The sequence below is a fragment of the Microcaecilia unicolor genome, chromosome 5 (assembly GCF_901765095.1).
Source record: "Microcaecilia unicolor chromosome 5, aMicUni1.1, whole genome shotgun sequence".
NCBI classification, from domain to species: Eukaryota; Metazoa; Chordata; class Amphibia; order Gymnophiona; family Siphonopidae; genus Microcaecilia; species Microcaecilia unicolor.
The window spans coordinates 297,870,727-297,898,222 of record NC_044035.1 but is presented as its reverse complement, the minus strand read 5'-3'; the positions used below and the strand labels follow the sequence as shown (position 1 = coordinate 297,898,222).

The 27,496-nt window shown below is 38.5% G+C and overlaps 1 protein-coding gene across 1 annotated transcript; it reads left to right on the top strand.

The window, feature by feature from the left end:
• The first annotated feature begins 1,202 nt into the window (after positions 1 to 1,202).
• IRX6 (iroquois homeobox 6) lies at positions 1,203 to 5,580 on the top strand. The gene is made up of 6 exons (XM_030202854.1): positions 1,203 to 1,268; positions 2,139 to 2,408; positions 2,863 to 2,972; positions 3,532 to 3,842; positions 4,257 to 4,868; positions 5,468 to 5,580. The coding sequence occupies exons 1-6, from the start codon at positions 1,224 to 1,226 to the stop codon at positions 5,578 to 5,580; spliced, it is 1,461 nt and encodes a 486-aa protein (XP_030058714.1). The 5' UTR covers positions 1,203 to 1,223.
• Positions 5,581 to 27,496: the final 21,916 nt, after the last annotated feature.

Sequence of the window (27,496 nt, the reverse complement as noted above, 5' to 3'; positions counted from 1 at the left end):
TCTATTATCCTAAAATACAATTGACACTTGTTTCAGGTTGTTTTGATGTGTTGTTCTGATGCATATCAAAGGTAGCAGAGACCTAAACTGTTTTGCAACCGTTTTATGAAACAACTCAAATTGGTTCTGAAAAATATTAGAAATAAAACCCACTAAGTGTAGCCCAGGGAATTAGAACTTTGTAACATTGCAAGACATACAGAAGGGGGGGGGGGGGGGGAGGACAAGCTTACATGATATATTCTGTGATTTCTTACCAGAGGATGTGGATAAACACAGACAATTATTTAAAAAGGAAGCTGAAACAACTCATTGTGATTATGACAGTTTAATGTCATTTTATACTCTTTAATAATGAATACTGTTTGAATTCAATTACAATAATGTGTCAATTTGTTATTTGGTCTTTTGCTATAAGTTTTAAAAACTATTCTATTTACTCAAATCACAAGTTTCCCATTTTGGCGATGTGAAATGTCTTAGTTTGCTCTTCTCTCTTCCAAACCCTAATACAACTGCAGAACAGACCTACTCCTACATTCATGCTGAACTCCTTCCACTCATTTCCCTCTCTCTCTCTCTCTTTCTCTCTCTCGCACACATTCACAAAGAGAGAGGAGGAAAAAACAGAAGAGGACCCAAGAGACACATTGTTTTAACCTCGACCATAAAGACAACAGTCTAATAATCAAATACAGCCCTTTGAGGGTTCTGAATTAGTCTTTCTTTCCTCAGTTGTCTTCCAAACACCCTGATGTATAGCTGAAGGGGTTGGTACCTAATTAATGATGATGAGGTATCATATGATTGGCAAAGGCATTATTATATTCTTGCTGTCCTGTCGTTTCGGGATTACTCTATGACGTCACTTTGATTTTCTTCCATGGATGAATGCTAAAGAACTATAGAGCAGCAAATAATACAACAAGCAGTCTCCATATCTTGAAAGTCTTACAGGGATTATTTCTCTATTTCTCTCCTTTTGTTTTTAAATCCTGCTCTGCTAAAATTGGTATCTATGATTTTTAGTCTTTAGGAACAGGGTTAACTCTTTTCCTTTTGACTTGCTTCGCTCTTCTGAAGTGTAATCATCTATAATTGAGCAAAAGGCCATACTGGAAATGTGTGTGTGTATGTGTGAAGCTGCATCTGAAGCAGGTTTATAGTAACAATCGACCAGAGGGGAAATATAGTTTTTGGTGAAAAGAAATTAAGGATCAGCTATGTCCTTTTCTCAGTTTGGATATCCTTACAGCACCACATCACAGGTAAGAGAGATGAGCAACATTCACCTTTGATAATCTCATTGCCTTTCTACAGCCCCCCCACAGTCTGGCTGCCTTTTTTTTTTTTTGCCTTTCAAAGGAACCCATAGGATGCTTTCTTTGTGCTGGATTGTTTGTTGTGTTACAGTAAGCAAGGATCGGATCTCCTTTTGGCAAGGCATGTTTGTGGGTTGTCATGGTTTAAATGCCAAGTGCAAAATACAAGGGTTTAACCTCTAGTTAATTAGCAATTCTTCTGTGACCTTGATCTAAGCTCCACATTTTCATGTTTAATTTAAAGGGGGCAGTTTCTTGCTTTGACGTTTGAATCCATCTTTCTGAGCACCATTTCTGTACTTTTTCCCTCGCCAAGCTCTGTTTTATTAATCCAAGTACAGTAATTGGTACATGTTTTTTTTCTTTTCTAACCACTTAAGACTTTCAAAGACACTTTTCTGAAGTATATTTTCTGACAACCTGTTTTTCCAAAACTATAGTATTTAAAATACTATTATTGATGCAGATTGCTGTTGTATCTATATCAAAATAACTGATATAATCAGAGATTTTAAAAGTGGTATCCATTTTCAGAAATCTGCTTTATTTTTTAGGTTCAACAAATCCATTAAATGATCTAATGTTTTCTATGCATGTAATGCTACCATCATAATTTAATCTTCCCTGCTGTGATTTATATTAAATCAGATTAAAATGTACCTGACTCTAGCCAAAGTCTCTGTCTGAAGTTTAGTTCTGTCCAGCGCCATAGTACCTTCCTTTCCCTTAAATGTTAGCTTATTCTCAAATCTATTCCTTTTTCTGATTATTAATTAGCTGTTTCTGCAATGTAACTACTTTAAAATCTTTATATAGTTTTTTACATCTTCAAACCCCACTACGACTTGTTGTGAATCTGTGACCAGATCTGTGTCAGATACTTCCTCTGGATCAACTCAAGCTGCTGCTATTTGCTATTCATCTTACGAAAACAGACTGCTGGCTAGCACTAGAACTGAACTCAGTGCAGCACTGGGCATGTACAGCTCTCCCTATGCAGCGGCAGCAGCTGCTGCTGCAGCCAGCCAGAGTTATGCCAACTATCTTCCCTACAGCACAGACCCATCCACTATATATACGACACTGGTGAGTAAAAATCTAGTTTTCAATTGTCTCAGTCTTTCTTAATCTCACATTTCTCTCTTGTCTGTAGGGCAAACCTTAAAAATTAGTCTTTTGCCCCATCTTGCAATAATTCCTAGGATTCTGAGAAAGATTTAAAAATTGATATTGGATATAGAGGTGCAAGAGTTTATTACTGATAATATTTGAAGTGATTTTCTGAATGATGAAGATTTCTTATAGTTTGCACCTTCAAAGTGTGGTGGAAAAGAATGACCAGTAACAATATACTGTTACCTGTCACAGGTACACCACAGTGCTTTAAAGAGCTGGAATGAATAGAGATCATCTGTTGAAGTACTATAGGAAAGCAGAATGCAGAAAATCGTTATAAAAAAATGGAACAATGCAACACTTTATCACGTCCATCTTATTATCTAAAGATGCATAAGTTAAGCAGATGCTACTTCCCTTGCAGAACCCACAGTATGAAATTAAAGATGGCACTAGCAGTTTGCACTCGGGAATTGCTCAGCCTGCCGCCTACTACCCCTACGATCATTCCTTAGGGCAGTACCAGTATGACAGGTAAAAACCACTTTGATCGTTTAGTATAACACTGGTATCCCTCTGCGATGAAGCAACAGACATCAAACCCTGCAATTTTGAAGTGACAAATCCTATTCAGGGAACTCCACAGTCAGTGAATAGCAGTTATTTGGAAAAGAATCTTTATTAATCTCCTTATAGAAACAGACAGGCATCATTTGGATAAAAATAGGCTCACATTTACTTGGCCATATATGCTGCTACATGCACCCATGCTCTATGTAATACTATATTTCCCAATAGAAATTACTTGACACTTATATAAACCCCTCAAAGTCTTTACCATTCACATTTGAGAAAGTCTTTTACAGTGCTGTAATTCAAAGCTGTAATTCTACAAAGATGTCCTTGTTAAGGTTGCATATGGCAGTGTCCACAATGTATATGCAAGAGTAAATTTCAATAAATATTTTTTTTCAGAGACTTGTACTATTGCTTTGAATGCATTAAATTGACAGCATATTTAAAATGAGATTTGCCTTTTCAGTTCAGTGGCAGTTCATCTAAAATTTGTTAAATATTTCTTACTTAATATAAGGTACAGTACAATGGATTTCAGTGGTTCCACCAGACGTAAAAATGCAACTCGGGAGACCACTAGCACCCTCAAGACTTGGTTATATGAACACAGGAAAAACCCTTACCCTACTAAAGGAGAAAAAATTATGTTGGCCATAATTACCAAAATGACTCTGACTCAAGTTTCCACCTGGTTTGCTAATGCAAGGAGGAGGCTTAAGAAAGAAAACAAAATGACCTGGTCTCCAAAGAATAAAGCAGGAGAAGAGAGAAGACAAGATGGAAACAAAATAAAAGAAAATGACTACAGCACAGACAATGATGACAAAGGTAAAAGGATTACGTTATAAAGTTGTTGAAACTATCATGAATTACAAGGCCCCTTTAATTAAACTACATACTTGGATTACACAGAAATTTGAATAAAGCCAAAGATAAATATATAGGTATCTATAGAACATGTCAAACCTTTTTGCACCCTTTTATGTCTATAGGGAAACCAATAATGTCACTAGTTATATTTTTAGAACATTTAAACTAGTTTTAAATTTTTAACTATTTTCCAGTGATATGAGGAAGTCATAAGATGAGACAAAATTATAAAATGTGGAAAGTTGGCACATGGATTATTTTTTTATGTGAAACCCTCTAAGGTGCACGATCAATGTTATTGTTCGCTACATATGTTATTTGTTGATGCTTTATATATATACTTTTTTATTGCTGTTGTTTTGTTTTACCTAGATCAGAAAACTTGCAAGGAAGAAAAAGAGCTAAGAATAAGTGATCTAGAAGATTTAGATGATGAGGGATCAGATAAAATTGAAAGCGACCAGAAGAATGCTTTAAGAGAAACCTCAAGTATCACTGGCTTAGCTGAGTCTGAGAAAAGTGACTACAGTTTGACTTTTTCAAACAACTTCCACGCCTATTCTTACCATAAAACGAATGCAACATCAGCGTCAGGCTTCCTAGACCCTGTAAGACCTAAATCTTCTATAGTAGGAAACTCTGACCAAGTAGAGAATTACCAGATAACAGAAAAGCCCAGAATCTGGTCTTTAGCTCATACAGCAGGCGCCAGTGTTATAGTGAACTCTCAGAGCAACGACCAGAGGACAGTTAGCCCCGAGTGCCTGCTTATTAGAGGAAGACAACCTGCTCCTGGACAGTGCAGTGAGGTGAGACCCCTTCATAGTATAAGACCCCAGCCTAGCAATGAAAGTGCGCTTGAAGAGCTACCCCAATCTACCAAGATTTTTAAAACTTCAAGTTTCAACCTGCAATCTTTACAACTAAATTGTGCTTCCCATCCCGTATTGGGAGAGACCTGCCAGTATTCTTCTGGAGTTGAAGGTACCTGGACTTCCATGTTTCTGTTCAAGCTGATGGGGGGACACACTCTAAAACTGAATAGTGTAATGTACATTCCATACCCAACAACCACTTCTTTCCATTAATGCCACATTTCCTGCAATAGCAAATGGGTTGCATAGTCCAAGCTACAGGAATCACATAATATATGCTTCTGGTTATACAGCCAGTGAATTCTATTGGTTCTATCTGTGATGTCATTGATCTAGAGCTGTGGTTCTCAACCCAGTCCTTGGGACACACCTTGTCAGTTAGATTTTCAGGATTTCCACAATGAATATGCATACAGCAGAGGCAGTGCTTGCAAATTTATATTCATTGTGGAAATCCTGAAAACCTGACTTTCTGGGTGTGCCCTGAGGACTGGGGTAAGAAGCCTTGATCCAGGGTAAATTCAGATATATGTTTCTATAAATGATAGCATCATAAATACTGTACTGGAGGGGGGTATTGTCTAATCAAAGAGGCTTATGAAGTTGAAATTAGGTGATTTATTTAAGCATACTAATTCAGAAAAGAGAAAGCAATCAATGTTTTGTCATATTCAAAAGTTGATATGAATTGGTTGTGTCTGTATGCAGGGTTTGCAAGAAATATGAAATCTTGCCAAGGAGCCATAGATCTCAATGAAGCTTGTCTAGTGCAACATACAGACAAACTGAGAACAGCTTTTAGGACAGTGATGAAGAGGTGAGGTAGGTGAATATTACTGTCCTGCATAATAAGGCACATTAGAGACTTGTCAGTAACATGATAAGGGCATCTGAGGCAGAAGATCTACAGTTTCAGTGTGTATGTGTGTGTGGAAGGGGAGAGTGTGTGTGTGTTTTGATTTTCCTCATGCCTTCTTCCCCCTCCCCCACACATACATGGAATTTCTGTTAATACTTGGCAAATGAAAGGTTATAGAATTTCCTGAACCTTTGAGGAAGTTGAAGTACAAATAGAGTTGAAGTACAAATTATTTTGCTATAAATGGTGAATTATTTCCTCAGGATAAGGTAGTCAGGAATAATGAAAGTTATTTTGATTCGTAAGAAGCAGGATATAGATTAGCTAACTTTTAATTGATATAAATGGCAGCTTAACAATGACAATTGTCTGTAGTTTTTTTTTTCAATATCATGTTTTGATGCTGTCATAACTTTAATATTTCTAATTTTATTTTTCTCTTTCAGAAGGATGCCCAGATATTTGTAACCTCTGGAGAATTATAAATAAAGCTTTAAAGACTATACTGTACTACTCCACATATAAAGAAAAAAAATGGATTTCCTTTATGTACCGGGTGTTTTACCATGCCTAGAAAACTCGTTTACCATTAAATTAAGGCTCTTCTGTCTCTTACTACTTCACTCCTGGATCTGAAAACATCACAGTTGGGTCAGGGACATATATCCAAAAATAAGAAGAGAGTCTGCAATTACCTACTCCGATAGGGAAAGAATAGAAACAGTTAAATCATGTAAATTGTTTGATGCACTGAGTCACTGTAATTTCATCACACGTTTTACAAATCAGTTTTACTTCTCCCCTCTTGTTAGTTATAAAACTTCCATTTGCATGCTTTCTAAGGGGCTCATTTACAAAGCAGCAGAAGAGCTACCACTGCTTTGCCGCAAATCGGGACTACTGTTGGGCTACCGCAGGAGCCTGGCAGTAGTTCCCACCCCCCAGAATGTCCAGTTTCCAGCATTATAAAAATATTTTTTTAATTTTTGAGGCACCGGGGCTTACCCAGCAGTAATCAGGCAGTGCTACATGCTGGCCAGTAACCGCCAGGTTAGCGCAGGAGCCCTTACTGTCACAAATAGGTGGTAGTAAGGTCTCCCCCCCCCCCCCCCCCCCGAAATGGCCACGCACCAATCCCTGTGATTAGCTCAATGCCATTTCTTTTCTTGGGCCAAAAACAACCTTTTACCCGCTGCGTTAAAAGGGGACCTCAACGCACAGCAAATCTATGTGCCGACGCCACCGCAGGCCCCTTTTTACATAGTAACATGTTAAAAAGTTGGTGCTGATTCTGTATGTTATTTTTGCCATTTCTGTGTCTGGGATTTTCATCACATATAGCCTGGGATTTTCATCACATATAGGGGCCGTTTTATTAAAGCACGGCAAGTCCACCGCGGGCTTGCCACATGGCAATCCAGCACTACCGCCAGGCTAATGCAGGAACCCAGCGGTAATGCCAGCCCCCGCTGTGTGTCATTTCCAGCGCTTCAAACATGGTTTTTAAATTTTTAGCACCAGGGGCTTACTTGGCTATAATCGGGCAGCATTGCATGCTGCCTGGCTACCACCCAGTTACTGCAGGAGCACTTACTATCTTCTAAATAGGTGGTGATAAGGGCTTCCAAAGGAAATGACCACATGGCGAGAGGTTAAGTTACTGCACAGCTAGTTCTTTTTTTTTTTTTTTAAAGGTCCTTTACCTTCTGTGGTAAAAGTGGGACTTCTCACATGGTAAACCCCGTGCCAACGCTACTGCAGAGGTCCTTTTACCGCAACTTAGTAAAAGGACCCCATAATAAGATTGCAAAACAAGTCATTAGTCTGTTGAAAGGAATAATATTAAGATTATCCTGAAAGCTACTGAGTTTTGCTTTTGTTTTGCTCATTCCATTAAAAATGTTTCATATTCTTTAAAATCACCTAATATAAACAAATTGGTTGAATTTTGTAAAATCCCTCACACCATGAATAAACCGAGTTTCAGATAGGATGATAACTGCAGCTCCCCTAACACAAGAAGTGGCATTTTTTAATTTCTTATCACACCCTTGAATGTTGAGAAAACTTTCTGCTATTCTAACATAAGTAAAACAACTGAGCTAAAGGGACAAAGCAGGCCATTATTATAGGGGCTTCATAATTTACTTAAAAGAGCAACACAATACTAGGCAAGGTACTGTTAATTATTTCTGTTTAATTAAGATTGTCACAATACACATTTTGCTCTGACTAATAAACCAAGCAAAGATGAGGAAGAATGTCTCTTTGTTCCAGGTTTTCAAAAGCACCAGCAATATTTTAAATTAATAACGGCAGTAATTAAGAGGTCATCCACAGCTCAACCCAGTACTAGCTATTTTCAAGTTCACTGAGGTCAGCATTTACATTAAGTCATTCGTGGTCAATACAGTCCAATGAATTTTGCCCTAATAAATCAGAAAAATCAATTTTGAATATCTTGTAGACTTCTATATGTTTGCCATAAGCTACTTAACGTGTGCTATTAATAATTCTGGTTTCTGCTAGAGGTTTAGAACATTTCAACAACTGCCTGCAGATACATATTTGAGAATCATTAAGGAAACAAGTTGGAATATTTTTTTTTTGCTCTTCCAGTGAAAATTAAAAATATTGTCTTAATTAAAGAAGAAAGAAGATGAATCATTTCAGCTTCCACCTAGGTTAGATGACTTTGCCGATATCTTTTAGACATCTTCTAATTTTCATATTTCTGGTTCAAACATTTTTTTCTATTATCAAAAGAAAGAAATACATTTTTTAATGTATTTGGTAAAAGATATAAAATTCTATAAATACTATTAAATTGTAACCCTGTAGCCATAAAGAATTCCTTTAGGTTTGGTTGCTGAATATTTACCAATCAAAATAAAGAAATGTCTAATTTCCAGAAATCCAAATTAGAATTTTTAATACAGGGCTAGCCATGTTTAATTGAACCCTTTTGAAATCTTGCTATACAAGAAAACTTGGAAAATTAGTCATGCTCATTCTAGTACAAGGTAGACTGATGGATTATAGAAATTTTCTTTCATTGGCTAAACATTTTGCAATAAACGTAGTTTTTAAAAAATAACTTTTGCTTATTTGCACCTCCTTTTCATAGGTCACTTTTATAAGTACAAGTTGCTGTCCTACTTTTAAAAGGGCAAATGCAAATATCTAAACCAATGTCGCCTTTTTGTCTAAAATTGTGAGTTATTCTCACCTTCACTGTATTATTCAGGACACTACAAATGTATTTCTGATCTGCTGCCTCCCTTTATTTTGAATAAATTTTGAAATACTAATTGAAATTACTCTTTTACTATCATGAATCTGTTCCCTACCAATCATTTAATTGAAATTCTACTTCAGTTTTTGTCAGGCAGGTGGCACAATTTACGAGTCCTCCAATTTTTCAGACAGTACAGGAAAAATAAAGATGTTTGGAATCTTTTGTATTTATATGTGCATATTACACATTTGTTTTAAAATTGAGCTTCCCATATTCTAAATTACTGTTAGTAAACAAGATAGGAATTCATCAATTTAACAATTTATATGTATTTGTACCTGGACTCTTCTGAGTTCTGGACTGCAGAAATATGTTCCATTTTGCACACTGTGCTCTAAAACTATTTATAGACTAGTAGCACCAGACTTTCAGGGTTTCTGTCTTGAAATCAGAAGAAAGAGTATTTTCATTGTTGCTGGTCCTCTGGAGTGGAACACATTGCTATTCGAGATTCAGTGTGAGAGAAACCTGGGAACTTTTAAGCGTTTCTTAAAATAGCATTTATTACGTCTGGCATATTGTCTTGACTGGACTGACAGCCACTGGCTTGACTTAATGTACCTGCAGTTCTAGTTTTTGTGAAGGTTCTTTTTGATTTTTGGTGTTGTTTGCATTTATGATTTATAATCTGCTTTGGATAGGGGTAGATTATAAATAACAAATCTAAATCAATGTACTTTGTTATTACACTTTCTTTGGCAAAGTGAATTTAATTTATATATGCACGATGCATTGTTTCCTTTTTTGTTGTTGTTATTCAAAGAACATTCTTGATAGTTTAACAAGGAGACATAAATCAACATATTTGCGGTACTGAAGGTAGTGTTTTCCACAGGCACTCTCGGAGGTAACCTTGCATATAAAGAGCTTCAAATTGTCTTTGAAGATGCAGGTTTTTACAATGATAACATTGTGTTGAAGGAAGGTGTCAAACATATCTTTTTTCCACTTATTTCCTTTATATAATTTCTATTTACTGTATATTTTATTGCTGATCCGGCCCTGAGAAGGTCAGCTATATATGTCTGTGCTGTAGTGGTGGAAGTCATAAACCCTTTCCACTATCACAATATTGTATTCATATAGGAATTGTATACATATGTACCAAATACACATTCCCCCTGTTTACTAAGCCGCACGGCAATGCCGACACAGCCCATTCAAAGTGAACGGGCTGTGTTGGCATTTGCGCACGGCAGTTGCTAGCGCAGCTTAGTAAACAGGGAGGATTGTGCTGTGCATTTAAATCCCTAGTTACCTTCAAGCAGTAATGATGCTGATTCATCAGTTATGTATTATTTGACCTGCTCTGTCGCATTTGGTTTTTTAAATTCTGAATGAATCTATTTTTCTTGGTATTCTGTATTAAGATACTTTTGTACACTGCAATCTGCTCTTTTTGCTACGTCAATCCCAGCTATGATTTTTTTTTAATCAAAACGGTATTCAGAATATGATTCAGGAAGATTATATTTTGTGAGATTTGGGATACATATATGGGCTGTATGGCAGAGGTTTTGAGCTGATTAGATAATCTGAGCTGCAGTTGGTTGATCTTTACTAAAAAGAGAGTAAATTAAAATCTTAGGAGATACACAGCAGGTCACCCTAATTCAGTCTCCTGCCCTTAAAATATATCTACCTTTTCAAGTATTCTTTAATCATTGGATTTATTTTAAAAATATTTTCTGAAATAAATGGGTAAGTGTCCCCATTTTAAATAAATATAGCCAAACAAGAGAATCTTGAAGAAATGCAAATGTTTGAAGATAAAAACTCCTACCTCCAAGGATTATCTTAATGCATTAAGAGCAAGCATTCTACTTGCTTAAGTAGCAGGTTCTAAAAACTTGCAAAGACAGATGGGGGATGTAAAATATTACTTGCTTTCTACCTTTGCTGAATCTTATTGTCATCCCACTGCACTGTTAAAGAAGATAATTAAGATGCTCTAGCTAAAAGGCTCATTCACTTTCACTGCCTCACAATACAAAATATGAGTGAATAAACAAAGTTATTTAATGCAGTTTATATGCCAGCAACCAAAACCTAAAGGAATTCTATATGGCCACAGGTCACAATTTAATAAAATTTATAGAATTATATAGCTTTAACCAAGTAGATTAAAAATTGATTTCTTTCTTTAGATAATAGAAAAATTGTTTGGACCCTTTTGAAATCTTGTTATATAAAAAAATCTTTGAAAATGTTAGTCACGCTCATTCTAGTAGAAGATAGACAGAAGGCTTATAGAAATTCTCTTTCATTAGCTAAACATTTTGTTAGAAATGTATTTTAATGGAAATAATTGTTTCTTATTTGTACCAGAAAAATAAAGATGTCTATAATTTTTGTATTTGTATGCCCATATTAAAAATGAACTTCCTATATTCTAAATTACTGTTAGTAAACAATACAGGAATTTGTCAATGTAGTTTGCCATTACAATTTTTTTGGTGGGGAGGTGTAAAGTTAATGTAATTTATATATGGAGGATTATGCTTTTTTTCTTTGTGGTTTGTTTGCAGTTAATGATTTCCACAAGCATTCTCTGAGGCAACCTTGCAAATAAAAAGCTTCAACTTGTCTTCAAAGATGCAGTCTTTTAGAATGATAAAATTGTATTGAAGGAGGGTGTCAAACAAATTGTTATCTTCTTTTTCCCCCTCATTACACTGTTTCTATTTACTGCATTTTTTGTTGCTGATCCAGTCCTGCGAAGGTCGGCTATGTATGTTTCTGATGCAGTAGTACAAGTCAGTGGATCTTTACATTTTAATTTATATAAGCCATAAACACTTTCTACTATCACAATGTAGTAGATAAGAAGGGGAGAGAGTGAAATAAATTTACCATTTTCCATACAGATATGTTGTATCATAACATGAAAAATGTTCTGTACTGGTTCAGTCCTGTTCTTAGTATGCCTTTGGATGTGTATCACATGCAGGTAAATAAAATTATAAATACAAGCTATTGCATTGCTATTTATGTGCATATACTTATGAGGTGCAGTGGTTTGTTTTCTGTGTATTAAACTTTCATAAATGTGTGCTGTGAGCTTCTCTGACCTGTAGAATAAAAAAATCAGCAACTAAAGGCCAACTACTATTTTAAAAATCTGTATAGCTTAAGGGAAAGATAAAGAAAACATAACATACTCACATGGTAAAGGTTCAGACTGTAGGAGGCAAAAGCGGAATATTTCCTAAACTCATGTGTATTCACAAATTAGCTACATGGAACATTTTAATTATCGGAAAAAGTGTTTGATAGATTTTAAAAATGATTTTATATCTCTTTAAAAATGTTTAGATGCACCCAAATTGCAGAAACAGCCCTTTGTACACCGGTGACAGGCAGCCTAGAGTCTGAGAAATTAAGTTGTGAAAAGATAAATGTTATTTCAAGTCGGATTTGAAGGATTAGTACTTGTAATAAAAAGTATTAGGCCCATTCAGAGGCTTCTCTGCAAGTCAATTGTTCCCTCCCTCTGCTAGTCCCCTACTGCCAAACTTACAAATACAAAAACCTCTGTTTGTACGTAGTTCTCTTCATTTTTATCACTGTAGAGCAGATTGTAAAAGTCTGCACAACTTATTCAACAGAATTATATGTCCTAAATTCTAGAACTTCAATAAATATGAAGTTCTGGATTGTCTGGAGAGCTTATCCTATCTTTTAAGTTAGTTATTCAAAAAGATAATAAGTAATCTGATTTCTGTAACATATAATTTCTGTAAGTATGCTTTTTGACAAGTGTCTAATTTTCGTAAGGTATGTAAGCCATATATTAACTAGCCTATTTTTCCTTGAATTAATATTTTCTAAATTTTTACCAAAATCTCTGTATTCTATGCCTTTTTATCTCCCCCCCCCCCAATAAAAAAGGAGTATTCTTTCACATATTGAACATCTGTTTAGATAACCCTTTTATCTTTTCAAGATGCTTCATGATTTTCAATTTGTACCTCTGTTTCAAAAGGGTAGTGTGAGTGTGGGGGGGGGGAGGGGAGGGGAGGGAGCACTATTGCTTACTTTAGTAATATTGCACGGAAGATTTTAGGTAAAGGCATATCAATTGCATTAAATACCTTTTTTATTTAGTCAAAATATTTCTTATTGCAACATAGTAAATGTGTTTTGAGCCTTTTAGCTAGAGCATATCAGTTATCTTTTTTAACAGAGCAGTGTGATGACAATAGGATATTTTAAAGGTAGAAAGGAGCAAATATTTTGCATCCTTACCTGATTTTGCATTTAGGGAGTCTTTTACAAAGGTGCACTAGCATTTTTTCCATGTGCTAAATGCTAGAGATGTTCATAGGAATATATTTGAACATCTCTAGCATTTAGTGCATGCTAAAAATGCTAGCGCACCTTTGTAAAAGGAAACCTCAATGCATTAAGGTAACCCTTGGAGGCATGTGTTTTTATTTTCAAAGATTTGTGCTTCTGCAAGATTGCCTTGCCTGTTTATGTTTATTTAAAATGAAAACACCCATTTATTTTGGATCTATTTAACAAATGAATCCATTGTTTAAAACACTTAAACACATAGATGTTTTAAGGGGGAGGTGACTGAATTAGGGTGACCTGCTGTGCATCTCCTAAGATGTTACTTTACTCTCTTTTTTGTAAAGTCAACCAAATGTAGCTCACATTATCCAATCAGCTCAAACTCCTGCAATCTGTCAAACAGCCCATATATGTATTGCAAATCTCACAAAATATAACCTTTCTGAATAATGTTCTGATTAAAAAATCAGAGCCAGGATTGATGTGGTGAAAAGAGCTGACTGCAGCGTACAGAAGTATCTTAATACAGAACACCAAGAAAAATGGATTCATTCAGAATTTAAAATTCCAAATTTGACAGAGCAGGTATAATAATACATAACTCCTGAATCAGCTTTATTACTGAGTAAAGAAAACTGAGGATTTAGCTGTACAACTCGATGGATTTTTTTTTTTTACAAAGTGGCACCACTGATTAGCGTATGCTGAATGCAAAAAAGCCCATGGGACTTGAATTGGCTTCTTCGTAGTCAGCGTACACTAAACAGTAGCACCAGTTCGTAAAAGGAGCCCAATAAATATGTCTGGTGCATATGTGTACAATTCTGATATGAACACAACATTGTGATAGTAGAAAGAGTTTATGACTTAGAAATTAAAATGTACATATTCACTGAATTGCATCACTACAGCAGAGATATATATAGCTGACCTTCTTGTAAATAGAAACAGTGTAAAGAAGAAAAAATGTTGACACCTTCCTTCAACACAGTATTAGCTGTTGAAGCTCTTTATTTGCAAGGCTGCCTCAGAGAAAGGCCATGGAAAACATTACTGCAGTACCACAAATAGGTTAACTATTGTTTCTTTGTTAAACTCCTACAGCAAAAGGAAACAGTGGATAATTGTCCATATGTATATATAAAGAAGCAGTGTAATAGCAAAGTAGATTGACAAATTCCTGTCTTGTTTACTAACAGTAATTTAGAAAATGGAAGCTCATTTTTAAATTAAACATATAATATGGACATATAAATACAAAAGATTCTAAACATCTTTATTTTTCTGGTACCCGAGGACTCGTAGATTTTCCACCTGTCTAATGTCAATAGAAGATGACGATAGCCTGACAGAATCTGTCTTGCAAGTAGAATTTATATAAAATGATTGATGGGGAACAGATTCATAAAAGTAAAACAATCATTTCCATCAGTGTTTCAAAATGTATTAAAAAAAAGGGGCCCTTTTAATAAGGCGTGTAGACGCCTATGCATGTACAATGCGCATCAAATTGAAACTACCACCCGGTGACCATGTGCCCCAGGTAGTAAATCCATTTTTGATGTGCATCCAAACACATGATAGAAATTTTCTACCACATGGCACTTACCGATTGGTAATCGGCAGTGTACATGCCTAGACGATTACTGCCCGGTTAACGCATGAGACCTTACTACTAAGTCAATGGATGGCAGTAAGGTCTCATGCCGAAAATGGATGCACACTTGTTTTCTGGCTGTATGTCCATTTTTGGTCACAAAAAAAGGCCTTTTTGCAGGGATGCTGAAAAATAGGCCTGCGTGCATCCAAAACACATGCCTACACCAGTACCAGCCACTTTTCAGTGCACTTTTGTAAAAGCGCCCCAAAGAGAGGTACCAGATCAGAAGCACACAATTTTAGACAAAAAAGGCGAAATTCGTTCAGATATTTGCATTTGTTCTTTAAAAAGTCTTAGGGGTCATTTTACTAGGGTGTGCTAATAGATTTAGAATGCACTAATGATTAGTGTGCACTAAGTGGTAAGACACCCATTATTCCCCAGATTCTATATATGGCACCTTACATAAGTACATAAGTAATGCCACACTGGGAAAAGACCAAGGGTCCATCGAGCCCAGCATCCTGTTCATGACAGCAGCCAATCCAGGCCAAGGGCACCTGGCAAGCTTCCCAAATGTACAAAGATTCTATACATGTTATTCCTGGAATTGTGGATTTTTCCCAAGTCCATTTAGTAGTGGTTTATGGACTTGTCCTTTAGGAAACTATCTAACCCCTTTTTAAACTCTGCTAAGCTAACCGCCTTCACCACGTTCTTTGGCAACGAATTCCAGAGTTTAATTATGCGTTGGGAAATTGCATATTCTATAGCAATGCATGTAACTTAACATTTAACTAGCTAATCAGCACTGTTTGGTGGATGTAAACAAGCAATTATCAGCACTAATTGGCATTAATTAAGATTTACATGTACAACTCACTAAGCACATTTGTTAACGTGATGTATGTAAATTCTAAGTTTCATAGTTGAAAGTGGGTTATGGGAGTGGAATGGGCAGGCTGTGAGCATTTCTAAAATCTATGCATGTTGTTATAGAATACACCCACTCTGCGCCTAATTTAAGCATCGGGATTTTTATCAGGTTTTAGTTGGCGTAATTGACTGTGACTACATTTCAGCATTCAGCAAATTCTATAATGTATGCCTAAATTAAAGCATACTTTATAGAATCTGCTTTTATTTCCACACTGTAATCGAGGCACGATATATAGAATCTAGCCCTATGGGCTTCTTATCATTTAGCATGCGCTGTTAGTGCGTGCTAAAATTGTTAGCACACCTTAGATAAAGGACTCCTTAATATTAAGGACAGTAACATATGAGTGACGTATGAAAAGGAGGTATGAATAAGCATCATTCCTTTAAACTAAATTTATAACAACATGTTTAGCCGATAAAAGAGAATTTCTACAATCTATCAGTCTACCTACTACTAGAATGAGCATGACTAATATTTTCCAAGTTTTCTTATATAATAAGATTTCAAAAGTGTTCAGGCATCTTTCTATTATCAAAAGAAAGAATTTTTGTTTAAATGTATTTGGTTAAAGCTATATAATTCTATAAATATTATTAAATTGTGACCCTGTGGCCATATAGAATTCTTTTAGGTTTTGGTTGCTGAATGTTTACCAATCCAAATAAAGAAATGTTTTAAGTTCCAGAATCCAAAGTAGAACTTTTAATACAAGTCTCTGTATATTTTATCAGTGAATGAGGCAATGTTAGTAAACTTGTTTTATACTGTCCTGCTATCTGCAGCTCTTATGTTTGTCATTGTACTGTAAGGTAAACAACAAGAAGAATTTCCACTTGATGATTTACAGGTTACAAGCACAATAATATCCAAGTTAAGATAATTGGCAGGTCTATCTCACTTGTCAAGATATGAAGGCTCCCCTCACTTGACTTTAAAAATTCTTCTCATATGGTATGGAGGAATCTAATCTTATCTTCCAATGGCAACAGACAGGAAGGAGCTTCGGATGTAACACTCCCCTCTATAACTTGCAGAGTAGATGCAAGAGTTCACAGTTTTCTACCCTGTCGGCTCTTATCAGAGAAAGGAGACCTTGCTCAGTAGGTATTGTTTTCCAATTAATAAAACATACAAGAACAAGGTTTACTTCCCGATTTTATTTTTGCATCTGGCAAGTATAAATTGAGGTTCCAGGAGTGTTGATTGATGCATCCCATACTGGGTTATCAAGTTTATAAAACAAAGTTGTTATTCTAATGATGCTGAATTCAGTGTTGATCAGGAGACAATGTGCACACTTCATTACATTTAGTCAAAGAGAGGGATGACATGTCTGTCTGTCATTATCCAAGATCACATAGTTTTCCCTTTGGAATTTCTGGTACTTTAATGTCTCTTCAAGACCTGCTAATGAATTTTGTTGAAGATAATTATCAGCTCCATGCAGCCAGTGGAGTGCACATGAAAAGCTAGCTTTGTACATTGGAAACCAGACCCCCCATGACTTCCGCTGCCCTCTTTCTGACCCATTCTGATACCAAAGAGTACCATGCTTTGTCAGTCCTCTAAACTCCTTTGCTCCATGACCTACTTTTATAAACTAACCAGCTAATATTCAGTTGACTGTGGCCGGCTAAATTAGCCTCGGATATTCATGTCTGGGTCTTGGCACTGAATGTCTGGGGCTGATTTCTGGCCATTGAGGCTTGTACAGGTACTAGCTGATGTTCAGCCAGGGCCCGCATAAGACAGTTACACAATTACTGCAGGCTGCTGCAAGAGGTTACAGCAGTCATTTTTCTAAGGCAGCCACATGGGGCAGGAGTGAGTGGGCTTTACTCTTGTCCCCATCAACTCCATTGGACTACCATGGATTTCAATAAGGCCCGAGGGGGCCTACCTAGACAGCAGGAATGTTGGGGTTGATGGGATATTTGTGGGGTGAGGGGTTCTGAATGCCAATGGGCTGGGGGAGGAGGGAGAAAAGGAAGGGGATTTTTTAGGACCTGGGATGGGGAATGGAGAGGCTTAAAGAAATTATGCAGGTACCTGCTGATATTCAGTGCCAGGACCTGCATAGCTAACCCAGCCATGTTAAGACAGCGTTTGAGCTGTCCTGACTTGGCCAGGTTAGCTATGCAGGTCCTGGCACTAAATGTTGCTAGCACCTGCATAACTACCAGATTCTCACAAGTACTGCCACTTGCACCACCACTTTTAACATGGGTGGTGGTAGCGCTTTAGAAATGTTAAGTAGTAGTAGTAGTAGTTAGAAATGATATTCAGCATCACTGCCTGGTTTACTGCTGCTGAATATCTGTGGTTGGGCAACTCATCATAATTTAAGTGAGCTGGGAGCCTATCCTGCCTGCTTAAATTGATCTAAATATTAGACACTTTATACATGAGCCATTTATCACCTCATCATCATCACCTGTCCCTGATAAGAAAAGACAGAACCTCTTGACTGAAAGAACTGGATACTTAACATTATATAAATGCTAAATAATGAGCAAAAGACTCAATAGATTGAACACAAGTACATTGAGCAACATGTTATGTTCAGATAATTCCACTATTTACACCTTATTTTTATTGTGGATGTTGTAGGATTATTTTAAACACACTGCTCTTTTTCTTAACTCTGGCTGCTCCATAGCTTCTTCAATCATCAAACAACTGGTCTCATTCTTGACTTCCCCAATGCTATCTCACTTCTATGGCTGTATCTATCTGTCAGTGGCATAGATAAGTGGGGCCTGGGGGGGCCTGGGCCCCCGTAGATTTGGACCTGGACCCCCCTGCTGACGACCCACCTGACCCCCCCTCCTGCTGCCAACCCGCCGTCTCCTGCCTTGGCTGGCGGGAGACCCCAACCCCCGCCAGCCGAGGTCCTCTTCTCGCAAAAGGCTTCCTTCTGTTTCTGACATCCTGCACGTACAACGTGCAGGATGTCAGACTCACAGAATGAAGCCTTGCAGATCAGCTTGCAGATCAGATCAGAAACAGAAGGAAGCCTTTTGCAAGAAGAAGAGGACCTCGGCTGGTGGGGCTTGGGGTCCCCCGCCAGCAAAGGTAGGCGACGGCAGGTTGGCAGCGGGAGGGGGGGTCAGGAGGGTCAGCAGCGGGGGGGGCAAAGTCAGCAATGGCGAGGGGGTCAGTGGTGCCAGGGGAGGGCTAAAATGTGCCCCCTCACCTCAGGCTCTGGACCCCCCCCTGCCAAAGTCTGGCTATGCCCCTGCTATCTGTACCCAGTTTTCCTCTTTCTGTCCACAATACAAACTATTTTTCTTCCCTAACATGGTCATTCCTCTCTTTTCCCAACCTATCTCACAGCATCTCTCCTTCTCTACCCTAGTCAGATGTTTTTTTCCTCATACCAAAAGATGTCTCTCCTCTTAAATAGATATAGGTGCTCATTTTCAAAGCACATAGACTTAGAAAGTTACATGGAGGGGCATTTTCGATATGACCTCTAAATTCGACTTTGAATGTTTTTACAAAAATGTCAAAAATCTGAATAGGAAAGAAGGTCATTTTGAAAAAAGAAAAACATCTATCTTTTGTTTTCGAAAATACTGTTTTGAACAAGGTTTTGTGATTTGGACGTTTTGTTTTTTTGGTCCATATTCAAACAAAAAACGTCCAAGTGCAAAACGCACAAAATCAAGTCATTGGGATATAGGAGGAGCCAACATTTTTAATAGACTGGTCCCCTTGACAATCAGGAAAGCAATAGGGCACCCTAGGGGGCACTGCAGTGGACTTCATAAAATGTACCCAGGTACACATCTCACCATTGCTCCCTTATCTTGACTGCCAAGCCCCCTCCCCCAAACCTACCCAAAACCCACTACCCAAAACTGTAAACCACTACCTTAGCCCTTACAGATGAAGGGGGTACCTATATATGGGTACAGTGAGTTTCTGATGAGTTTTGGAGGGCTCACAGTTTCCTCCACAAGTGTAACAGATAGGGAGAGGTGTGGGCCTGGGTCCACCTGTCTGCAGTGCACTGCACCCACCACTAAACTATTCCAGGGACCTGCATGTTGTTCTAATGGACCTGAGTATAACATCTGAGTTGGCATAGAGGCTGGCAAGTAATGCTTTTAATAACATTGTTGGGTAGGAGGGAGTTAGTGACCACTGGGGGAATAAGGGGAAGTCACCCCTGATTCCCTCCAGTGGTCATCTTGTCATTTAGGGCACCTTTTTGTGCCTTATTCATTATAAAAACAAGTCTAGCTCAAAACATCTTAGTGTTAGTCTTAGATGGTTTTGTTCTGCTCCAATATGGCTGAAAAACGTCTAAGTGTTAGTAACACCCAAATCCCACTCTTAACACACCCTTGATACACCCCTTGTGATTTGAGCGCACTTCTGATGGACTTCATAGAAAAACGTCTACAAATGAGCCCAATATTAACCTATATAAATTTTGTAAGTTTATGTGCTTTGAAAAATGAGCCTCCACATCTCCTAGTTTCCTTCTAGCTCTGAACCAATCTCCCACCTCACATACTTCCCTTCATATTTGTCAACTCAAGATCCTCTTTTTTAAAAAGGTTGAAATCCGTGAAATACTCTGAACTGTGCCTCAAGTAGAAGGGAGTCAGAAAACCTTCATTTAATATAGATAATGGAATTATGCCACCAGCGGAAGCTGTACTGTGATTTTCAATGGAGGATTATGACTGACCTGAATGATTACTAGAGAATTCTCCAAACAAACAACAAATACTTCAGAATTCAAATTAAGGTAAATGAAGGTAAGCCAATGCCTTATTTGGAGAATTGTTGGAGTTAATACATAAAGGTGATCATTTTCAAAGTACATAGACTTACAACGTTTCGTGGAGGGGGCACTTTGGATATGATGTCTATGTTCGACTTTGGATGTTTTGCTCAAAACGTGCAGAATCCGAATAACAAATATAGCCATTTTCGAAATTACAAATGTCTATTTTTTTCCAAAAATGGCCACTTGCTAGATGTTTCTGTGCTCTGTGTGTTTATCTCTTTGGTATATTTTGGGGGGAAAAAAAGTCCAAGTGAAAAATGCACAAAATCAAGCCATTGAGATGTAGGAGGAGCCAACATTCTTAGTAGTCTGGCCACACAGACATTCCAGCAGAGCAGTGAGGCACCCTATGGGGCACTGCAGTAGACTTTACCTAAAAGCTCCCAGGTACACATCTCACTATTGCTCCCTTATATTGTACAGTGAGCCCTCTAAAACCCACCAAAAACCTACTGTACCTAACTGTACACTACTACAATGGCCCTTATGTGTACAGTAGGTTTTTGGTGGGTTTTGGAGGGCTCACACTTTCCACTACAAGTGTAACAGAGTGGATTATGGTCTTGGGTCCCCTTCTCCATAGTGCACTGTCCCAACCACTAGGACATTCTAGGAACCTGTTTGCTGCTCTAATAGGACTGGCATAACATCTGAGGTTGTCATAGTGGCTTATATGTACTGTTTCTTTTACATATATGGGAGAAAGGGGTCAGTGACCACTGGGGGAGTAAGGGGGTCATTCCTTTATTCCTCCAGTGGTCAACTGATCATTTAGGATACTTTTTTGTGGCTTTTAGTCATTATTAAAATAGGTCTAGCTCAAAACATCTTAGATTTTGTCCTGGACATTTTTTAGCCATAATGGAACGAAATAAAAATGTCCAGGTCTTAAGAATATCCAAATCCTACCCGTAACACTCCCCAACATGCTCCCTTGAGATCTGGATGTACTGTAGGCAAACTGCATAGAAAATGTCTGAAAAATGGGTTTCTGAAATACAGATTTAGATGTTTTGATGAAAAAACATTCAAATGATGCTTTATGCCACTAGCAGGCTTATTTTCTAAAGAGAAGGGTACCCATCTTTAGACACAAATCACAAGATGGGCATCCTTCTCACAGGGTCGCCCAAATCGGCATAATAGAAAGCTGATTTTGGGCGTCCTCGACTGCTTTCCATCGCGGGGATGACCAAAGTTCACGGGGCGTGTCGGAAGCATAGCAAAGGCGGGACTGGGGCATGCTTAACCCATAGGCATCCTTGGCCGATAATGGAAAAAAGAAGGGCGTCCCTGACAAACACTTGGACATCTTTACTTGGTCCTTTTTTTTACGACCAAGCCACAAAAATGTGCCCTAAATGACCAGATGACCACTGGAGGGAATCGGGGATGACCTCCCCTTACTCCCCCAGTGGTCACTAACCACCTCCCACCCTAAAAAATAAAAATTTAAAATATTTTTTCCAGCCTCTATGCCAGCCTCAAATATCATACCCAGCTCCATGACAGCAGTATGCAGGTCCCTGGAGCAGTTTTAGTGGGTGCAGTGCACTTCAGGCAGGCGAACCCAGGCCCATTCCCCCCTACCTGTTACACTTGTGGTGGTAAATGTGAGCCCTCCAAAACCCACCACAAACCCACTGTACCCACATCTAGGTGCCCCACTTCATCCCTAAGGGCTATGGTAGTGGTGTACAGTTGTTGGGAGTGAGTTTTGGGGGGCTCAGCACACAAGGTAAGGGGGCTATGCACCTGGGAGCTTTTTCTGAAGTCCACTGCAGTGCCCCCTAGGGCGCTTGGTTGGTGTCCTGGCATGTCAGGGGGACCAGTGCAGTATGAATGCTGGCTCCTCCCATGACCAAATGGCTTGGATTTAGTTATTTGTAAGATGGGCGTCCTCTGTTTCCATTATCGCCGAAAATCAGGGACGACCATCTCTAAGGTCAACCTAAATGTTGAGATTTGGGCGTCCCTGACTGTATTATCGAAATGAAAGATGGATGCCCATCGTGTTTCGATAAAACAGGTTTCCCCGCCACTTCACAGGGACACCCTGCGAGGATGTCCTCAGGAAAACTTGGGCGCCCCGTTCGATTATGCCCCTCCACGTAGACATTTTTCTCTTTTGAAACTGAGCCCCATAGTATCATAGTTTTGCAAGTCTATATGCTTGTTAATACCTTGGAAGTTATGGTTGGCAAAAGATTTAATTTGATGACAGTCCTTTTTTCCTTGATCATAAACCAGAATGGTACCATGGATGTTCTTGCCTGGAATTAATAAGGTATTATTGGTGTTCAGTGAAGAAGAGAGAATGGAATTCCATGCAACAATCTAGTAGTCAAGATATAGTCAACAAATTATCAGAAAAGGCCTGGCATTCAGATCCTATCTTCTTGATTTGCTTGAATGTAACTTCCTAGCATATTTTCTGAGTGTCACTGAAACAGAAGTTGAGAAAAGGATGTGAAAGGGAAGTACAGATCAAATGATTAGACCATGGAATGGTTGGTGGAGAAAATAACAACATAGGATTGTCCAGCAAAATTGATTTTTTTTCTCTAAGCAAGCTCAAGTTTCTCCATTAATCCCCTGATTCCATAAAGGCCAACAAAAATTGTGCCCGCAAATTTAGGTACGTTCCCAATTTGTGCATGCAATTTAATAGAATAAAGAGCCAATTAGTGCCAATAATTTAAATGCAGGATACACATCTAAAAATTATACGTGGTCCTAAGAAGGGAGTGTGGAATTGGGAGGGTCATGGGCATTTTGGGGCAGATTGGCAGTGTGGTTTTGAGTTACACGCGTAGTTACAGAATCATGGTGCTTCGTGTGTAAATTTAGGCATTGGCATTTGTACCACATTTCTTTACCTTAAAGTATATGAGGACAGATTTAAATATCTTAATATGTATACTTTGGAAGAAAGAGACATTTAAATGCCTCTACAGCATAAATATACAGGAGGTGGGCCTCTTTCAATTGAAAGGAAGTTCTGGAATTAGGGATCATAGGATGAAGGTGAAATGAGATAGACTCAGAAGTAATATAATGACATATCTTTTTATGAAGAGGGTGGTGGAATCATGGAATGGCCTGCCAGTGGAGCTGTTGAAGACAATGATAGTATCTGAACTTACAAAAGCAAGAAACAAACACAGAAGATCTCTGTGGGAGAGGAAGAGATTGTAGGGCTTAGCAATTGTAGGGATGGGCAAACTGGATAGGTGATATGGCAGTGTTCATTGCAAGGCCTGTGAGCCAATGGCAGCCCCAATTGACTCTTGGTGTGACTTTCTAATTCTGTTCTCTGAATATATTCTCTCCCCTCTCACCCCCCCCCCCCCCCCCACCTTGACCAGATGTTTACTGCTGGCACCATCTCCAGAGCAACTGCTTCATTTTCCTCTAGGACCATGCAGCTCTTTGTGAGTTTGAGTTATACAGTATACAAACTCCCACATCTTGTACAAACAGTTAAGAAGTTTGGGTACCACATGATCAAGCTTACTGAAAGCCACATGTTGCTAGAAGAAAATAGAACAGCTGTCCTTGAGGCAGTGCCTGTGGCAAGACTTTGGGAAAGACATGGAGTATTAACAAACTGGGAGAGACCAAGCTTGGAGGGACTGGGGAAGAGGATGATGATCGCAACTGGAGGAGAACATGGTGGGAGTTGAAACATTAGATTAGTATGGGAGGAGTTGACACTAATTTGGGATATGTTTATTGAGGGAAGAGAGTGGGGAATGTGGGTTGGGGAAGACAAGATGGACTCAGGGAAAGATAATCTAGATATCAAACTTCTGGGATGATTTTCCAAGAGCTACTGAGCAGTGATGGTGTCCATCTTTCAAGGAAAGAACAAAGTGTCTTCAGTACCAGACTGAATAAACTACTAAAGAAGGCTTTAAACTAAATTTGCTAGAGATGAGTAAGAAAAGCCCCAAAGGCATTACTAACCCTCAGGTAAGGTTAAGACATCAAATACCCTCATAGAAAGGTAAAAAAGAGTAACATCTGGAGATCCTTGTATTCCAATGTCCATAGTATGGTAAACAAATGTTTAGATCTAGAGGCTCAATGATAGAAGCAGACTTGGATTTAGTGGAGATGTGGTTCATGAAGAACCATGACTGGGATATAGCTATACCTGGTTATAATCAATTCAGGAAGGGCAGGTTAGCTAAAAAGGGTAGAGGAGTGGAATTATATGTTAAGAATAATATTAAAGTGATAAAACTGCAGGATGTATGGGGTAAGGAAGAAGTGCTGTGGGTTAAACTGTTAAGAGGGAAAGGAAAATATATTTACATTGGTATAATATACAGGTCACCTTCATACTTAGATGAAATGGACAGAAATTTAATAGAAGACATTCACAAGATTGCTAGGAAAGATAGCTGCTGTTGAGGGGCATAATCGAACTGCGCCGGCCATCTCCATGGCCGGCTCTGCAAGTTGGTGGAGCCAACTGTATTTTCGAAAATGAATAAGCGAAAAGCCGTGTAGCTGTGTTCACATTAGCCGGCTACACGGCTTTTCACCTATTCAGCGTATTCTCAAGACAGAGAATAACCAAGGATTTTACAACCAGACACTTGCTTTAGGATTCTCCTGTTGTTAAGTGATACATAACAACATCAGAGATCCATCAAGACCCCTGAGGCAGGCCTTTGGGCCGAAACACGGCCATGTCAGATCGTATTTTTAGACAACCGCAATAAAGACTTTACTGTTATCCTCCCTGGATTCACCTCACTGTTTTCTTTGTAAAATAACTCTTACCACATGGCTATGTGGTGAGGAGCAGTTACTGTCACTCATTGAGGTGATGGTAAGGGCTCCTGTGGTAAACCAGTGGTAGCCGGGCAGAGCACAGTGCTGCCTGATTACCGCCAGGTTAGCATCATGCTGGGGAAAAAAATTCCCAGAGCACCAGAAATGGCACACACTTCAGCCGAAACTATCACCAGCTGCCGCTTTGAGATGGCAGAAGTTCCATTTTAGCATGCGGTAAGCCTATGTTGGGCTTACCATCACTTTGTAAAAGACCCCCTAAGTGACTTGCCCAGAGTCACTAGTGGGGTCTTTTACAAAAAGGCAGTAAGCTTACTGCACACTAAAATAGAAGCACTGCCGGCCCAACATGACCACCAGCAGTTGTTCCGGCCAGAGCGCGCACCATTTCTGGTGCTCCAGAAAAAAAATTTATAAAGCGTGGTGCTACGGCAGTAATAGAGCATTACTTGGTGCTGTTACGTTTCTGCATGGCCATTTTTTGTGGGGACTTTTTACATGCCGTGGTAAAAAGGGCCCTGGCACACAGGAAAAATGGCTCCCACTGCTATCATAATGCCTTTTTTCCCGCAGCTTAGTAAAAGGACCCCAAGGAGCTGCAGTGGGCTACTCCTTGAGGTGCACTATTGTCCCTCCTGAGAAGTCTATGGGGTAGATTTTGGCAGATAATAAATTGTATTAATCATCTTATGCTAGGTATGAGAATTAAAGGATACTGAACGTTTAGTAGCTAAGGAGGGTTTGACAAAATTAGTTCCCCAACTTCTGTGGCAAGCAGCCAAAGAACATAGAACGTGATACTACCAAGGTTAGGAGAACCCTTTAGATAGTAGACAGTGTGAGGGACTCCAAGACTACAATGGACTTTTGCCTTGAGGTCTGTCCTCAAATCTAGTTTGAGCAGCAGCCCCAAAAATGAAAGAGATGATATCCCATTAAAAAAAATCACATGTGTAAAGGCATTTTGCAGCACATGAGGATCAGTGTTTTCTGGAATGCTTTTGTTATTGGAAGGCCATCAATAGAAGAAAGCTACAATGTCATCTTTCCAACAGTAGCATGCTATACCATTTGTGAAAAACAATACCAGAGTAGAGTCAGCTTCAGAGGAGATCCCAGACGTTACCCTTGGACTTTGTTCTCCAATCAATTAAGCAGCATCAGAAAAGCTACAGCAAATAGGAAGTCAGTCTCTCAAAGTGAGCCCCTAGCCTCTTCCCCCAGTGAGGAAAATCATATTTCTGCTCTTTTGAAAAATGGCCATTTAGTCATGGCTGGTCCTAGCAATTGCAGGACCCTGTGCAGACCAGTTTGTTGCCCCCCCCCCACCCCGCCCCACCTAGCCCCATCCCACCTAGCCCACCCCTTATTGACAAGATGGTTTTTAAATATTGCTTTTATTTCAAATAAAGACATATCAAGCAAAACTTGTACAGAAAAACTAATTCAAATATGAACAATGCTATCATAGGAAACCTTTGGGTTTAAAAAGAAAAACCATGTGCATGTAAGGACTGGATAAATGAATTAAAACAAATCCGCTTAATATGTAATACATGGTAGCAATAATGAAACAATGATTCAATATTCACACAGTAAATAGCCTGAGCCAACAGATTTAATTTCCACTGCAAATAATTAACTTTGTATGAATTGACTGCTAATAGTGTGCTGAACTGGACAATGCTGGCATATTTAGACTGACTCTGGACAGTTCGGCATAAAGGAAACCCTTCCCTCATTAATCAATACCTTCTCTGTGAAACAGTAATAATAATAACAACAACAACAATAATAATAATAATAAAAAGCACAAACATTTTTTATAATATACCACTGCATTCCGCAAAGCAAAAGGAGCAAGTTTCTACATGCCATCTTTTTTTCTTTTGATGTAAGCACAGGAAAAAAAATTATCAATGCTCCGAGGTTTCAATCTAAGTAATTCATGCTTAATGTGGGATAAAATGCCATAAATAAGTAAATAAATAGATAGAAACTCTGAATATTGAGAATTTAATTCTCATAAGATGATGTCTGTTTAGTGGCCCTTTACCAGGAGAAAAAAAAAAGAAATCTCTGCATGAATATAATACTACAAGGGTGTCCCTTTAACCAGCCCCTCCAA

Bases quoted from the DNA above. Each gene is read 5' to 3' on its own strand.
- IRX6 (XM_030202854.1), top strand. From the start codon at position 1,224: ATGTCCTTTTCTCAGTTTGGATATCCTTACAGCACCACATCACAG. The intron at 1,269-2,138 runs GTAAGAGAGATG...ATCTTTATATAG, and splicing joins CTTACAGCACCACATCACAG to TTTTTTACATCTTCAAACCC. The intron at 2,973-3,531 runs GTAAAAACCACT...ACTTAATATAAG, and splicing joins GGGCAGTACCAGTATGACAG to GTACAGTACAATGGATTTCA.